The sequence below is a fragment of the Mustela nigripes genome, chromosome 17, assembly GCF_022355385.1.
Source record: "Mustela nigripes isolate SB6536 chromosome 17, MUSNIG.SB6536, whole genome shotgun sequence".
In the NCBI taxonomy this organism is placed as follows: Eukaryota; Metazoa; Chordata; class Mammalia; order Carnivora; family Mustelidae; genus Mustela; species Mustela nigripes.
The window spans coordinates 12,971,758-12,987,626 of record NC_081573.1 but is presented as its reverse complement, the minus strand read 5'-3'; the positions used below and the strand labels follow the sequence as shown (position 1 = coordinate 12,987,626).

The 15,869-nt window shown below is 54.3% G+C and overlaps 2 protein-coding genes across 2 annotated transcripts in view; both read right to left on the bottom strand.

Moving 5' to 3' along the window:
- Positions 1-9,553: 9,553 nt before the first annotated feature.
- Positions 9,554-10,543, bottom strand: RNF225 (ring finger protein 225). Its single transcript, XM_059381974.1, has one exon. It carries the CDS (start codon positions 10,541-10,543, stop codon positions 9,554-9,556), a length of 990 nt encoding a protein of 329 aa, XP_059237957.1.
- Positions 10,544-12,274: 1,731 nt separating this feature from the next.
- The window catches only part of RPS5 (ribosomal protein S5), a 5,758-nt gene continuing 2,163 nt past the window's right edge, over positions 12,275-15,869 (bottom strand). Inside the window, exons 3-6 of the mRNA XM_059381990.1 lie at positions 13,507-13,716; positions 13,223-13,351; positions 12,477-12,575; positions 12,275-12,396 (exon numbers count right to left, since the gene is read on the bottom strand). Coding sequence (XP_059237973.1) covers positions 12,328-12,396; positions 12,477-12,575; positions 13,223-13,351; positions 13,507-13,716 — 507 coding nt within the window. The 3' untranslated portion in view covers positions 12,275-12,327. The remainder of the gene's footprint in view (positions 12,397-12,476; positions 12,576-13,222; positions 13,352-13,506; positions 13,717-15,869) is intronic.

Sequence of the window (15,869 nt, the reverse complement as noted above, 5' to 3'; positions counted from 1 at the left end):
ATAAATAAATAAAATCTTTAAAAATAATAATAATAATAATAAATATTTATTTTTAAAATAAATAATAAATAATAAAATAAATAAGATCTTTGGGGGAAAAAGATGTGATATATATACATATATATGTATGTATATACATACATATGTATGTATACATACACATATACACATATATACATATCACACACACATACACACAACACACACACAGAGTGGAATACTATACAGCCATCAAAAAACCCTGGAAATCTGGGGTGTCTGGGTGGCTCAGCCGTTAAGCGTCTGCCTTTGGCTCGGGTCATGGTCCCAGAGTCCTGGGATCAAGCCCCACATCAGGCTTCCTGCTCAGCAGGAAGCTTGCTTCTCCTTTTTCCACTCCCCCTGCTTGTGTTCCCTCTCTCGCTGTGTCTCTGTCAAATAAATAAATAAATAAAATCTTTTAAAAAAAACAAAACAAAACTTGAAATCTTGCCATTTGCAACGACATATGCTAAGTGAAATAAGTCAATCAGAGAAAGAAAATTATCATATGATGTCTCTGATATGAGAAATTTGAGAGGCAGGGCAGGGGGTTCGTGGGGGTAAGTAAGGGAAAAAATGGAAGAAGATGGGATGGGGAGGGAGACAAAATTTAAGAGACTCTTAATCTCAGGAAACAAATAGGATTGGTGGCGGGGGGGGGGAGGGATATGGTGGTTGGGTTATGGACATTGGGGAGGGTGTGTCCTATGGTGAGTGCTGTGAATTGTGTAAGACTCATGATTCACAGACCTGTACCCCTGAAGCAAATAATACATTTATGTTAATAAAAAAAATGTCATTGCAGCACAGTAGCTGGTTCAAGTGTGACACAGAAAGATAGTTGCATGACTCACGTCATGTATAGAATAGGTCAGCGTGGGACAGCTCTGCATAGGTTACCGTCCTGGTTTTCACCTGACTGTTTCTCAGCTCCAAATTCACCCATCTGCCTGCTCTTTGCAAACCGATTTTTTTTTCAAGATTTTATTTATTTATTTGACAGACAATGATCACAAGTTGGCGGAGAGGCAGGCAGTGTTGGGGGGGGAACAAGCTCCCCGCTGAGCAGAGAGCCCCATGTGGGGCTCGATCCCAGAACCCTAGGATCATGACCTGAGCTGACGGCAGAGGCTTTAACCCACTGAGCCATCCAGGTGCCCCGCAAATAGATTTTTAAAATATTTTTCTTGGGCGCCTGGGTGGCTCAGTGGTTAAGCCGCTGCCTTCGGCTCAGGTCATGATCTCAGGGTCCTGGGATCGAGTCCCGCATCGGGCTCTCTGCTCAGCAGGGAGCCTGCTTCCTCCTCTCTCTCTCTCTCTGCCTGCCTCTCTGCCTACTTGTGATTTCTCTCTGTCAAATAAATAAATAAAATCTTAAAAATAAAATAAAATATTTTTCTTTGGAAGCCTGCATATAAAAATAAAATGCCAATAAAAAAATATTTTATTTATTTATTTGACAAAGAGAGAGACAGTGAAAGAGGGAACACAACAAGCTCGGGGAGTAGGAGAAGCAGGCTCCCCGCTGAGCAAGGAGCCGGATGCAGGGCTTGATCCCAGGACCCTGGGATCATGACAGCTGAAGGCAAACACTCAACAACTAAGCCACCCAGACACCCCTGATGTTAACCTTTTTTTAAAAAAAATATTTTATTTATTTGACAGAGAGAGCACAAGCAGGGGGAGCAGCAGAGGGAGAGGGAAAAGCGAACTCCCTGCTTGTGCTGGTAACTTTGTAGTAATCTTTTATAGTAGCAATAAAAATTACACACCAGGGGCCTCTGCATGGCTCAGTGGGTTAAAACCTCTGCCTTCAGCTCAGGTCATGATCCCAGGGTCCTGGGATCGAGCCCCACATCAGGCTCTCTGCTCCTTGGAATGCCTACTTCCTCCCCTCTCTCTGCCTGCCTCTCTGCCTACGTGTAATCTCAGTCTGTCAAATAAATAAAATCTTAAAAAAGAAAAATTACACACCATCTCCAAACTATGTTCCACAAAAAGACACAGAAGATATTCCCTTCACTAAAATAATTGAGAAATATATTAGTGAGATGACTGAAAATCTCCATGGTTACTCTCTTTTGTAAGCCGGTTATGACTGTAGGAGATGCTGCCACTGAGTTGGGATGATCCCATGAGTAGCAGAGGCCAAGGGGCAGCACTTAATTACCAAATACAAGGTGGGCACACCTGCCACAACAGGCAGAGGTGTCGTCCAGGCAACCAGAATGCCTGGACCCAAAGAGGTCTTTGGCAGTGAGGAACTGGGTACAGCGTTCCTCCGAAGGAAGTTCTTGGGGTATTGGTCATTATGCTAAGAAGAGCTAAGAAGAGCTAAATGAAAGCCCTGGAAGCTTCCACTCCCTGCCAAGACAGACAGCCGAAAAAAACAGTACTGCCCTCTGGAGGAACTGCAAGGACTAATGCCACCAACAGCCACATGAAGGTAACGGAGCCACTGGCACCCATCACATCCCATGCAACTCACAAGTGTGGCCTGAGCACAATCCAGATGGAGCTTGGAGGATGACCAATTTAATGTGGTTGCTCCGACTGTGGCTGCTCTTCCAGAGGCCGACTCGGGCACTGGGCCTGCAGCCAGTGAACTGGCCGGTGCCTTCTCTTCCATACAACTTACGTACAACTTACGAGCAGCCCCACGAACCATTTCCTTTCATCTGCTCACACCAAACCACAGTGTATGTTCTGCTCCATCTTTTTTTTTTTTTTAAGATTTTATTTATTAATTTGACAGAGAGAAATCACAAGTAGATGGAGAGGCAGCCTGAGAGAGAGAGAGATAGGGAAGCAGGCTCCCCGCCAAGCAGAGAACCCGATGCGGGACTCGATCCCAGGACCCTGAGATCATGACCCGAGCCGAAGGCAGCGGCTTAACCCACTGAGCCACCCAGGCGCCCCTGTTCTGCTCCATCTTGATCTTGCATAAACATCACGTGGGTTCCCTTGATTATGACATGCTGTGTGGCTCTGATGGGCAAGAAGCAGCAACTACTTCGGATACCTCCATTAGAAATATGCAGACAAGGGAGAGCGCGCGGCGCGGACCGATACCTCTGTGAGAGGCAGCCCGCCCCACGCTGAGGACGATTCTCAGAGAGACGGAGCCAGGACTGGGAGCTCCCGGCTCGGCGAAGATGCGACTACGGACCCCGCCCTCACGGAGCGTGGGCAGTAGCATCCGGAGGACTCGGTGCCGCGGGCGCACTGGACCCCGCGATCGCACGGAGCCCCGCGGCGGGAACTACACTACCCAGAAGACACTGCGACGACGCCTCGGCGCTGACCAATGAGGACCCAGGATGGGGCGCCTCCGGGACGCCTGCTAGGGCGGGACTTCCGCCGTCTGGCTTGAGGGTTGTTCGTAGTCCGGATTTTATCGGCCCCTCGCTTGGGTACCGCGTCTCGGGCCCGGAGGGCGTCCGTGAGGGTCCCGGCATCGGCGGAATCGGGAGTGACGGACGGCACGAGAGTCGAGGGGGGCAGGGTCCCGCCACGCCCTGTATGCGCCTTTAGCGCGGAGAATGACCCGCCTCCTGGGCCCCTGGAGTCCCCAGCCTAAGTGGGACCGACCTGGGCTGTGCGGCGGAGTAGCGCGGGGACGGCCTCTGCGGAAACCGGCTCGTCCCCCTGGCGTTGAGCCGCTGCGGACTCAGGGCCCGGGGACGTAGGCAGGAGGAAGACGGGGTGCGGGGAGGAAAATCGGCGGTCGGTGTGGGCGGAGGGGTGGGTAGCCGGGCCCGCGGCTCGGTGTGTACTGTCTCTGGCCGCTGAGGCCGGGACAACCCGCTCTGCAGAACGTCCCGAGAGCGGACATCCTGAGAACATCCACGGTGATGCAAAGGGCAGGGCCGGTTCTTTGCGGCTGACGTGGTCCAGTGTCCGTGCTCCGCGCCTTCTTTATCCGTCATCTACGGGTGGACACTTGGGCTGCGTCCGCAGCTCGGCTGTTGGAAGTAGCGCTGCAGTGAGCAGAGGGGTGCTTGTATGTTCTCAGTAGTTCGTTCTCCTCCGCAAATTACGGCACTGTGTGGGGTTTCTATCTTTAAGGTTGTGGGGAGCCTCGCTACTGTCTTCCACGGCGGTTGTCCAGCTCACATTCCCACCGGCAGTGCCCAGCTGTTCTTTTCTCCATGTCCTTGCCAGTACCTTGTTGTAATGTCCCTTATTTGCAGTTTATTACATTGAAAAGATATAATTTAAAATCTGGGAAAGTGGGGGCACGCGAGTGGCTCATTCGTTAAGCGTCTGCCTTCAGCTGGGGTCATGATCTCAGGGTCCTGGGATCGAGTCCATGTAGGGCTCCTTGCTTGGTGGGAAGTCAGTTTCTCCCTCTCCCTCTGTCTGCTGCTCCCCCTGCTTGTACTCTCTCTGGGTCAAATTAAAAAAAATATATTTAAAAAATAAATAAAATCTGGCAGAAGAAAGAGGTATGTAAACAGGAATTCAGAAAGATCAGGCACAAGCTTCCTGCTGTCCTCTCCCAGTGGGGTCACACGCCGCACCCACTTCTCCCAAACAATATACATGACAACACATACTGAGTGTTGCCACCAAGTGTCCTCACCTAAGTCTTGGTGTCCAGGGTTTTCATTGGGAAAACAGTAACAAAGGTGTGCAGCACCCATGTAACTGACCTTAGTTACCCAGTCTCTGTCCCCTGTCCCCCGCCCCCCAAGGACAAACTGATGCAGCGTGACTCACAGCCCCTACCACAAATCACACTGTTGGCACAGACGATCTGGTGTGGATTAGGGCTCCAGGTACACAATGACACTAATATCAGGAGAGCTATTTCTGCCCAGTGGTACAGTGGACAGGGCTGACTGCAGTGGCTCACCGAGGCTGTGGGACAGAGTAGATCCTGGAATGAGTCATGCTTCCTCTCTGAAACGATTAAGTTGCCTTGGCATCTCACTAGCCTCTGGGTCCGTGCCAGCTGGCTCTTCCAGACAGCACAGAATAAGGGCAGCAGAGCCAGCTTCCTGCAGAGAGCTCCAATCTCAGATACATTCTGCAACAGGCCAGCTGGTCCTTAGCACTCGTGCCACCTGCTTCCCCACTGTGCGCCCTCTCCCAATGGTGATGTGGAAACACTACAGACGGCTGCAGGAAGGTGCCTAGCCCAGGTCTGAGCCACCACAATGCTTCTTCACTCCTGTTCCTCCAACACGGGAGGGTAAGGGGCCTAGAAAAGAGTCAGGTGTTTTAATGCCACCCCCCTCGACCCTCCAACTCCCGTCAACACCCACAGCTCCATGTCTCCTCCCTCCCTTAAGATCTGGGGGCCTGGAGACAGGTGAGAATGAAGCCAGTCACTCTTCCCTTTCTGTCCTTGGTTCTGACCCAGTCCCTACTTGGTGCTACTGTGGCTGGCACTGGCTTCTCCTGGGCCTCCCCCAAACTCACAGAAAGGGTGACATGGTCATCACCCTGGGGATTCAGCCTGAACCAAAGGCCTGGGACTCTCTCGGAGAGAAAGGGCCCAAGAGTGTGGCACAGGCCCACTTGACTAAAGAGGACAAAGGACTGTACTGGTGACTCCACTTTAGGTAGAGGGCTGACCTCCCAAATGGCCACCATGAGTCCCCTTGTCCATGTTCACACACTCACTTAGGTCCCTTCCATAGTGAATAGGGTGCCCGCTAGCACATGGGGGAGATGATAGAATGACTTCTGTGGCCGGGTCATAAAAGGCATTGTGGCTTCTTTGGCTTTGTTCCCTCTTGGCTCACTTGCTCAGAGAGAAGCCACTTGCCATGTTGTGACAACACTCAAGCAGCCCCCAGCCAGGACTGCAAGAAGTTCCCCCAAGCCCCACCCTGGTTTGCGTGTGGGTGTTAGTGAGAAGGGGAAGCCTCCCAAGTGTGGAGAGAGAACTCCAATTGCAGGACCGGGGGAGGAGGGGAAAAAACCAAGTCTACCCTACCAGGCTGTGGAGTTGAGGGGAGAAGTTGTTTTGCAGGAAGCTCTCTGGTCCTCGTTCGAATCCATACCCTGCCGAGTCCAACAGCCTCTGTTTCCCCGCAGAGTCTGGACTCTGCGGCTCTCAGGGTCCATTGAGGCCATCGGTGGTCCTTGTTACCTTGGCCTCAACACAAGAAGATGCCCCGATGGGCAGGGATGGGTGCAGTGCGGGCAGAGGCATCTTTGATTCTCATGAAGAGAGACTGGCCAGATCCCTATAGAACGGAGCACCTTGCATCCCTCCGGGGGCAAAGAAGGCAGAGCTGGGGGGAGAACATGGGGAATCTTTGGGGAACTGGGGACTCCACAAACTTGACAGGGAAGGCAGTGTGGCCAAGATGATGGTTGCTCTGCTCAGCATTCTGGATGTCATCTGCCATGTGAGGGCCTTCCTTGTTCCTGTGATGTCCCCAGTGCACACCCTTGGTATACAGCAGGTGCACAATAAATACTTGTAGGTTAACTAATTTTCCCTGCAAGTAAAGTGTTTATTGTCACCCATTTTACAGAAGAGAGAACCAAAGTCTGGCATCTCTGGCACCATGCCAGGCAATGAGATTGACTCCCCTCTCCGGGTATTCACAAGCCTGCGACAGATGAGGGGTGGTTATGCAGCAGGGCTGAAGTGGGCAGAGGGAGGGTGGGGAGGGCATGGCTCTAGGTGGCCACAGAGGCTGGTGGAAAGGTTGGGGCAGAGGATCCATGATACCGGCCCCAGGGTGGTTTTGGACAGCCCCTTTGTTCATGGGCAGTGGACGGGTAGTCATCGAGGTAGTAATTAGCAGACAGGAATGTTCAGGACCCCTGGGATCTGTCATCAGGCTCATTGTAAGGAAGGAGAGACTGAAGTTTCAGTCTCCCAGTTGGGAGAGTGGAGAAGCCGAACCTTCCCTAACCCCTGGGAGGAAACTAGCTAGGACTGGGGTGTGGGATGGTCAGCTCTGCCAGCGCCCTCAGTCACCCGCTTACTGCCCCAGCTCCTTCTGCCTTAATACCAGCTGTTTTGAAGATGCGGGTCTTCTTCCAGGCAGCCTTTCTTAAACACCCTCAGGCAGAGACCATTTTCTCTCCCCTCTCTGGGCACCACCAGCTAAGGGCCCCTTTCTTACTCTCCTGGCTGGGCCCAACTTTTGCCACCCCCCAATCTCCCAATCTTGGGTGGAGGAGGGAAGGGATGAGAAGAAGGATACCTGAGACACTATGGTGAGGTGAATAATGGTCCCCATAGATAGCCAGGTCTTAACCCCCAGCATCTGTCAATCTGCTACTTAGATAGCAAAATGGACTTTGCAGATGTGATTAAATTAAGATGCTGATCTGAGGAAATTATCCCAGATTATCAGGGCGGGCTCAAGTTCTCACAATACCCTTACAAGTGAAAGCAGGAGGCAGGACAGTCAGAGCTTTGTAGCCACGATGCTGCTGCCTTTGAAGACAGAGGAAGACAGAGCACCTGGTCGGCTCCGTCAGTAAAGCATGGGACTCCTGATCTTGGGATTGTGAGTCTGAGTCCCACATGGGGTGTAGAGATTACTTAAAAAAATAAAAATAAAATATGAAGATAGAGGAAGAAGCCAAGGAATGCAGGTCTTGAAGATGAAAAGCGAAGGAAATTCTCTCCTGGAGCCTCCGGACACTTGATTTTAGCCAGGTAAACATGATTTCAAGACCCCTGGCCTGCAGAACTGTGAAGAATTAGTCTGAGTTCTCTGTTGCAGCAGTTAGCAGACACTAACCTAGACCACCAACACTGCTCCAGCCTGACCAAGTCCCCTCCCTGTGTGGGCGGGGCTAGGGCTGCCCAGTGACCCAGCACCCTGCTCTCAGTCACTGTGGGTGACATTGGCACCTGGGTGTGGGACAAGAACTGGTCTGGAAACACACTCCCTTGGATGTCCTGATGATCCCCCTCTGGCTTTCCAACTGGAAGCAGCAGCTCCCATCGAAAGGAACTCGGCTGACATGCCTTGACCAGGGTAGCTCCAAGCTAGTTGAGCCCAGAGTGACCACAGGCATTCCTAACGTGCCTCTTGGTCACCCGCAATGCCGTCACTCCCCAGAAAACTATTTGGCACCCCCCCGTGTGCCAGGCACTGAGAACACACATGTAAACAGATCAAATGAGAACCCCCAGTCCCATAGAAGTTACATTTCTCTCTGGAAAATGTCAGATTCCCAGCCACAGAACATGGAACCTCAAATCTGGGCCAAGTGAGGAAGGATGTGGGCTCCAGAGCCTTGGGGGAAACAGAAGACCTGTGTTCAGTCTGTGTAGAGGGTGGCAGCCATCCTACCCTGTGATGACTGACCCAGGAAGGCTTCTGAGAGGAGGAGGACAGGAACCCAAGAGCTGCCCTCCCTGTAGGCTGCTGCCCAAGGCTGAGGCTTCACCTCAGGGTACAACAGGGATGCCAAAAAAAGTTGATGGAGCTCTGGAGGAGACGTGCAATAATTGGTCTTGAGAAATTAATGAGTGGAAATAGGGGTTATGGAGGTTCTAGCACCCAGGGAGAGAGGCCAGGATGTCTCCAAGTGGGCCAGCGAGATCCAGGAGCACCCACCCCCCAAATCATGTGGCCCTGACCTAGAGGGCAACCTTGTATGAGCCTTGGTGACCACAGCTGCCCCACAGCATATCAGGACCCCAGAAGCCATGACCCAAACAGTAGTCGAGGCTCCTGCTTGCAGATTGATGCTCAGAACTAAGTGGGAGCTAATCGCCCTATATGTCCCTCCTCAACCCTGGCCTGGCCACCCCTCCCCCTTCAAGCCCAAGCCCCAGCCATGAGTGCAGACAACCCAGGACCAGCTTGGAAATAGCTGGATCCCATCCACACCCAACCTGCAGGCAGCAGACTGGAAAATAAACTCCACAGCCCCGGTGGGGGTGGGGGTGGGGGTGGGGAGGACTGTGATAGGCCCCACAGAGGGGCATGGCCAGAGGCCAACAGCAGTAGCAGCTTCACCACCAGAGACTGGGGGCTCCAGCCACCTGCAGTGAGCCCACAGGATGACTAAATCAGAGGCTTCCCCCCAGCTGCCAGCTGAGGGTTCTCCCCCCGGGGTCTGATGATGACTGGGGGTGCGCTCAGTGGGATCCTCCGGAGGGGCTAATGGGGTCCCGTGCAGGGTACCTACCCAATGTTGGTCCGAGGGGCTCCCCAGCTGGACTCTTAGGGGGATGAGGATCAAGGGTCCTCCCAACCGGGCTCTCATGGAGATCAGGTTTAGGAGTGCCTCCCAGAAGGACCTTCGCAAAGAGGGGCTCAGGACAGCCTCAGCTTGATGCCTACAGTTGCTCGGGGTTATGGGTGCTCCCAGAGGGCCCTTGTGGGAATGAAGGCAGAGGTTGCTCCTTGAGAGGGGCCCTGCTCCTTAGTGATGACACTTGGAACGATCTCACTAGGCCTCCCTCGGAGAAATGGGTGCTTTCCAAGCACCTTGGTAAGGCCTCCCTGAGGATCAGGGCAAGCGATCCTGGCAGGGCCCCACCAGGAGGACACGGAGGACCCCAGCCCTGGAGACAAGACCTGCAACACGGATGCATTTACCGCGGCGCCCACACCTTCCTCCTGCCCCGACCCTGCGGGGCCCAGCCCTGGCCGGCTTCTGCTCCCCACACGCGTTCCGGGGACCCGTCCAACGTCCCCTCGGCCTCCGCCTTATCCTCGGAGCCCGCCTCGGGCTCCAGCACGTCCTCCGTAGCCCCTGGCAGGGCGGTGTCCAGGTCAGGACCCACGGGGCGCGGCGTCCAGGGTGTCCCCGGCGGGGGCCGCGGCGGGAACCAGGAGAACCCGGGCGCCGGGGCGAGCGCCACGAGCTGGGGCCGCACGGGGCCGGAGGCAGCGGCGTGGGGGATGAGGAAGAAGATGTAGACGCCTGAGACGACGAGGCCGGCGGCCACCAGCACCGCCAGCGCCACCGCGGCGTTGAAGGCCCAGGCTGGGCTGGTCAGGGAGAGGCGGCGAGACAGCGGGCGGCCGAGGCGCAGCGGCGGCGGCGGCGGCGGCGGGCGCACGGCTCGGGACTTGCGCGGCCCAGGCGGCGGCGGCGGAGGGCGCAGGTACAGCAGACCGCGGCGACGGTCGAAGCGCACAGAGCCCTGGCGCGGCAGGGGCGCACGCGCGTCGCGGGGCAGCAGGCCCGGCTGTGTGGGCAGCGCGGGCAGCCCTCGGCGCGGGGCCAGGCGCGTGGGCGCGCGGCACACCGGACAGGCCACCGCGTCGCCGCCCCCCGCCGTGGCAAGGGACAGACGAGCCAGGCACTCGAGGCAGAAGACGTGGCCACAGTCCAGGCGCTTGGGCAGCTTGAAGACACCGTCGAAGGGTGACACGCAAATGAGACACTCCACGGGGGATGCGGCAGTCAGGATGGGGCCCGAGCCGGGGCTGCCGTCCCCTTCCTCCTCCTCGCTGTCGTCGTCTTGGCCCTCCTCCCTGCCGGGTGAGCGGGGCGCAGAGAGTGAGCTCGGGGAGCTGGGGCCTGAGCCCTGAGGGGCCCCGGGGCGGCGGAGCCAGGGCGGCCGAGGGCAGGGCATCCGGACGGAACCTGAGGGGAGAGGCCCTGTCAGCCAGGGAAGCGGGCGGTGGAATAGCGGAGGAGGGTCTACGGGGGGGGGGGGTGGGAGTGTCAGGGGCCGCACTCTGGAGGGCACAGAACAGAAGCAAAAGAAAGGGGTGTAGAGCCAAGGAGCAGAGGCTAGAATGGTAGGCGACTCACAGGGTAGAAGCCAAGGAAAAGGGTGTCCAGGTAGGGAGTTAAAGAAGCATCAAAACTGGAGAAGGGAGGGAGAAGAGATGGGAGGAAAGGATTGGGGGGACAGGGGCAGACCCAGGGGGCATGGTAGGTCCTAAGCTTGACTTGGGTGGAGAAGGGGCAGAGATGACAGCTGAGGACTCATCACCAGGCAGGACCCCAGACAAGCAACGGGGAGGCTCCAACATGGAGAGGAACGAAAGATGGGGACCTCTAAGAACTAGTTCGATTCTGGGGGGGTCCATACCAGATCCCAGGAGGGGCAGATGAGGAAGAGAGGACATGCAAGCCTCAGGATTGGAGCCCAGCAACACAGAGAAAGGACAGAAGTCCAGAGCAGGTGCCAGAGATTCCCGACAGACCCCAGTGGGCCTTGGGCTCTTCCTACCTGTTGCTGCCACCTCCCTCTGCCTGACACGTCCCTGCCAGTTCTGACCCCAGTACTCTGCCTACCAGCAGCTGCATACTAGGTGCCCCTCCCTGCAGGAAGGTGCTGCCTTGGTACCACTCCCTCCAGATCCCAGGTTCCCAAGGTACCTGTCAGACTTGTCTGACTGCCTGGACCGCCCCCAAGACAGGTCCCTCCAGGATGAACACCAAGCCTGACATTGGCCGGATGTCGGGGGTGGCAGGAAGGTGATAGATGGCACAGGGGACAGGCCAGTGAGTCTGGCCCCATGGGTGGGCAATAACAACCCACCACCCAAGTCTTCCATCACCTCACAAATCCACTTTCAGGCTACTGGTGGAATCAGATGAACCTGATATAGCAGGGACTCTGTGGGTACTCAGGGTTGCTGCAGTCCTGACTAGTACACAAAATGAAGAGGCAGGGGCGCCTGGGTGGCTCAGTGGGTTAAGCCTCTGCCTTTGGCTCATGTCATGATTTCAGGGTCCTGGGATTGAGCCCCACACTGGGCTCTCTGTTAAGTGGGGAGCCTGCTTCCCCCTCTCTCCGACTACCTCTCTGAGCACTTATGATCGGTCAAATAAATAATGTTAAAAACAAAAAAAGGAAAAAAAATAAAATAAAGAGTGCACAGGCAGCATGGGGTTCAGGGGGAAGCTGGCCAGAGCAAAGAGGAGCCTCTGGGGTGGAAGGTGGGCAGACCCCACAGTGTACTGGATAGGGCTGGCCCCTGGCAAACCAGCAGGCGGGAAGCTGGAAACAGTGACCGAGATAATTGGCCTTAGATACCCCTCCCTGGCACTGCTCACAGAAAACATGCCTCTCAGTGTGGTGGGCTATCACCCAGATCTAGATAAACATCACGCCCTTCCCCAGACTAGAGTGACATCTGTGCCAGGATAACCCACCCCTCTCATTTCCAACACAATGTGGGCAGCCAGGCCTGCTCTCCATGGTTCTAAGTCAGTGGCGCTTCCTGAGCAGAGTATCTCCCTGGTGAACCCCAGTCCCCACAGGCCAAAAGACAGGTCAGAAATGTGGCCAGCAACTCGGGACCCTGGGGCCATCCACTCCAGCGCCCCCCAGGACACACACTGGCACAGGTAGGTGAGGCTGCCCCAAGGACAGACAGATTTATTGAAGACACAGCCAGGTGATCAACGGTTGGACTTGGCCACACGTTCCAGCTCGTCCTTCTTCTTGATAGCATACGAATTGGAAGAGCCCTGCAAGGAGACAGATGGTCAGTTCTGAAGGTTGGAGCAGCTTCCCCTTGAACTGGCCCCACCCCTGTGTCCTCACTCACCTTGGCTGCATTGATGAGCTCATCTGCTAGGCACTCAGCAATGGTCTTGATGTTCCGGAAGGCAGCCTCACGTGCACCTGTGCACAGCAGCCAGATGGCCTAGGGAGCACAGGGGCCAGCTAAGCAGATGCCCCCAAAGCAGATAGGGCCACTGTCTTCCGTAGCCTAGGCAACCCAACAAATGCTGGCTACCATACTGCCTGGCATCCACTGGCCCCCGCGACGGAGACGACACAGTAGGAGCCCAAAGGCAGCCCCAGGTGAAATGCTGCCAGATCTGAGATCAGACGGGGGGCCACAGAAACAAGTGTGGACACAAAGGCTGACGCTGGGTGCTTGGTTACAGGAGATCCGAAACCTGGACTGCAGGGAAGCGTGATGCGGTGTGCGCTCCTGACCTGGACCCTGACTGACAACAGACAGCTACGAAGGATACACTGGGGACAGCTGCAGGCATAGAATGTGAGACAATTCTATCTCTGTTAAGGGGGCAGTGGTGACAATGCCCCCAGCTGATGATCAAATGGTCTGTGGAAAAAAACACACACACCCACACACAGTATGTAACAACACACACTCAAATGAAACCATGCCTCAGGGAAACGTTGCTCAGGACGGGGCCAGAACCAGTATCTGCCCTGAATGTGATGGTAATACAGGAAGGCTTCCTGGAGCAAAGGACACTCCAGGTAAAGCACACAGGCAGAAGAAACCTTCCTACTTGCCCATTTCTGCCCCAAGCCCACCTGATTCACACGGCGCAGGGGGGACACATCGACAGCCTGACGCCTCACTGTTCCGGCTCGCCCGATGCGGGTTGAGTCCTCCCGGGGACCGCTGTTAATAATTGCATTCACCAGGACCTGCAGCGGGTTCTAGGAGAAGGCAACCACGAACGTGACATCAGTCCACATCCCTCCCCCCACTTCCCCCCTAAACCCTAATGGACCCTGACACACACGCCACGGGGCAGCTGTTGGCTTCAGACTGTACTACGGGCACTCTGCCTCATCAGGCCTCACAGTCCTACCTCACCAGTGAGCAGATGGATGATCTCAAAGGCATGCTTGACAATGCGCACAGTCATGAGCTTCTTGCCATTGTTGCGGCCATGCATCATCATTGAGTTGGTGAGACGCTCCACAATGGGGCACTGCGCCTTGCGGAAGCGCTTGGCGGCATAGCGCCCCGCACTGTGGGGCAGGTACTTGGCATACTTCTCCTTCACCGCAATGTAGTCCTGGGGCAGCAAAGAGAGGGGATGGGAGGACCATCGTTAGTAGTAAGATGGCCAAGAACCAGAGGGACTGAGCATCCACTGGGGGTAGCCCCCACCCATCTGTGGTGGCTTGACTGTGAAGGCCCTGCCTGCCACAAAACAAAGTCACTAAGAGCACTTCCTTGAGGCACCTGGGTGACCCAGTCGGTTAAGCGTCTGCCTTCCACTCAGGTCATGATCTCAGGGTCCTGGGATGGAGCCCCGCATTAGGCTGCCCCGCCAGTGGGGTGGGGAGTCTGCTTCTCCCTGTCTGTGCTTTCTCTCTCTCAAATAAATAAAGTCTTAAACCAAAAAAAGAACACCTCCTTTGTAATGGGAAGAAGGAAGGGGGATAAAGAACCAAGAAGATCACACCTCATGATCTGTTTTTTTTTTTTTAATATTTATTTGAGAGAGAGAGAACATGAACAGGTGAGAGGGAGGGAGTAGCAGACTTCCCGCTGCACAGCAGGGAGCCTGATAATGAGACTCCTTCCCAGGATCCTGGGATCACCACCTGAGCTGAAGGCAGACACCTAACTAACTAGGGTACCCAAGCTTAGTCAACTACCCCATGTTTTTTTTTTTTTTTTTTTTTTCAATTTATTTGACAGAGAGATAGAGAAAGAGCACAAGTAGGCAGAGCGGCATACAGAAGGAGAGGGAGAAGAAGATTCTCTGTCCAGCAAGGAGCCCAATGCAGGGTTCAATCCCAGGACCCTGGAATCATGACCTGAGCTGAAGGGAGACGCCTACCAACAGAGCCACCAGGCACCCCCAACGATTTTTTTTTTTTTTTTCTCCACGATTTCAGTTTTAAGCGCTCCTCAAACTCTGTGCCACAGACATTTTCAATGAAGGAACTCCTGTTGCAGGGGCCATCCTGTGCACCACAGAATGTTTAGCAGCATCCAGTACGGTGGTAGCGCCCCTCTGGGTTTTAGCAACCCAAAATGTATCCACACATTGCCAAGTGTCACCTAAAAGGGGTGGGGGAAGATCACGCCGGAGAACCACTGTTTTAGCAGAATTATCTAACAACGCTTCCTATACACAGAGGCATCATTTCCCAAGAAAATGTCTGTAAAACACCAAAATGTTAGGGGGGTGTTCAAATCAGAGGAACTACATGTATGTCAACAGTACTACTATCAACTGTTTCACCGTGAAATACACCCAAATGTCACTCTATCACTTATACACAAGAAGCCCCACCACATCCTATTTCTATAAACACCAGGAATAAATGAAGGAGAAGAGAAAATTCTGATACCAAAATGACAGTCTGCAGAGAACTACCTATGCAAACAGGCAAGCAGCTAGGTCTCCATGCAGGGCTCCACACTGGGCAGGATAATTCACAAACAACAAATGCCCTGGAAGGGATTAGATATAACATCCAGCTCTATGGCAGAGCCCTGCACATCTTTCAAAACCAAATTCTGGCATGACACTGACTTTAACTTCCCCAGCCCCTAAGGGAGCACTAGGGAAAAGTGAAAAATTGTCTTTTAAGAAAGTATTTACTTGGGGCACGTGGGTGGCTCAGTGGGTTAAGACTCTGCCTTTGGCTAAGGTCATAGTCTCAGGGTCCTGGGATCAAGCCCCACATCAGGCTCTCTGCTCAGCAGGGAGCCTGCTTCCCTTCCTCTCTCTGCCTGCCTCTCTGCCTACTTGTGATCTCTCTCGCTTTCAAATAAATAAATAAAATCTTAAAAAAAGAAAAGAAAACATACTTTCTTAAAAAAAAAAGTAAGTATTTACTTGGGGCACCTGGGTGGCTCAGTGGGTTAATACTCTGCCTTCGGCTCAGGTCATGGTCTCAGGGTCCTGGGATCGAGCCCCACATCGGGCTCTCTGCTCAGCAGGGAGCCTGCTTCCCTTCCTCTCTCTCTCTGCCTGCCTCTCTGCCTACTTGTGATCTCTCTCTCTTTCAAATAAATAAATAAAATCTTAAAAAAAGAAAAGAAGGGCGCCTGGGTGGCTCAGTGGGTTAAGCCGCTGCCTTCGGCTCAGGTCATGATCTCAGGGTCCTGGGATCGAGTCCCGTATCGGGCTCTCTGCTCAGCAGGGAGCCTGCTTCTTCCTCTCTCTCTCTGCCTGCCTCTCTGCCTGCTTGTGATCTCTCTCTGTCA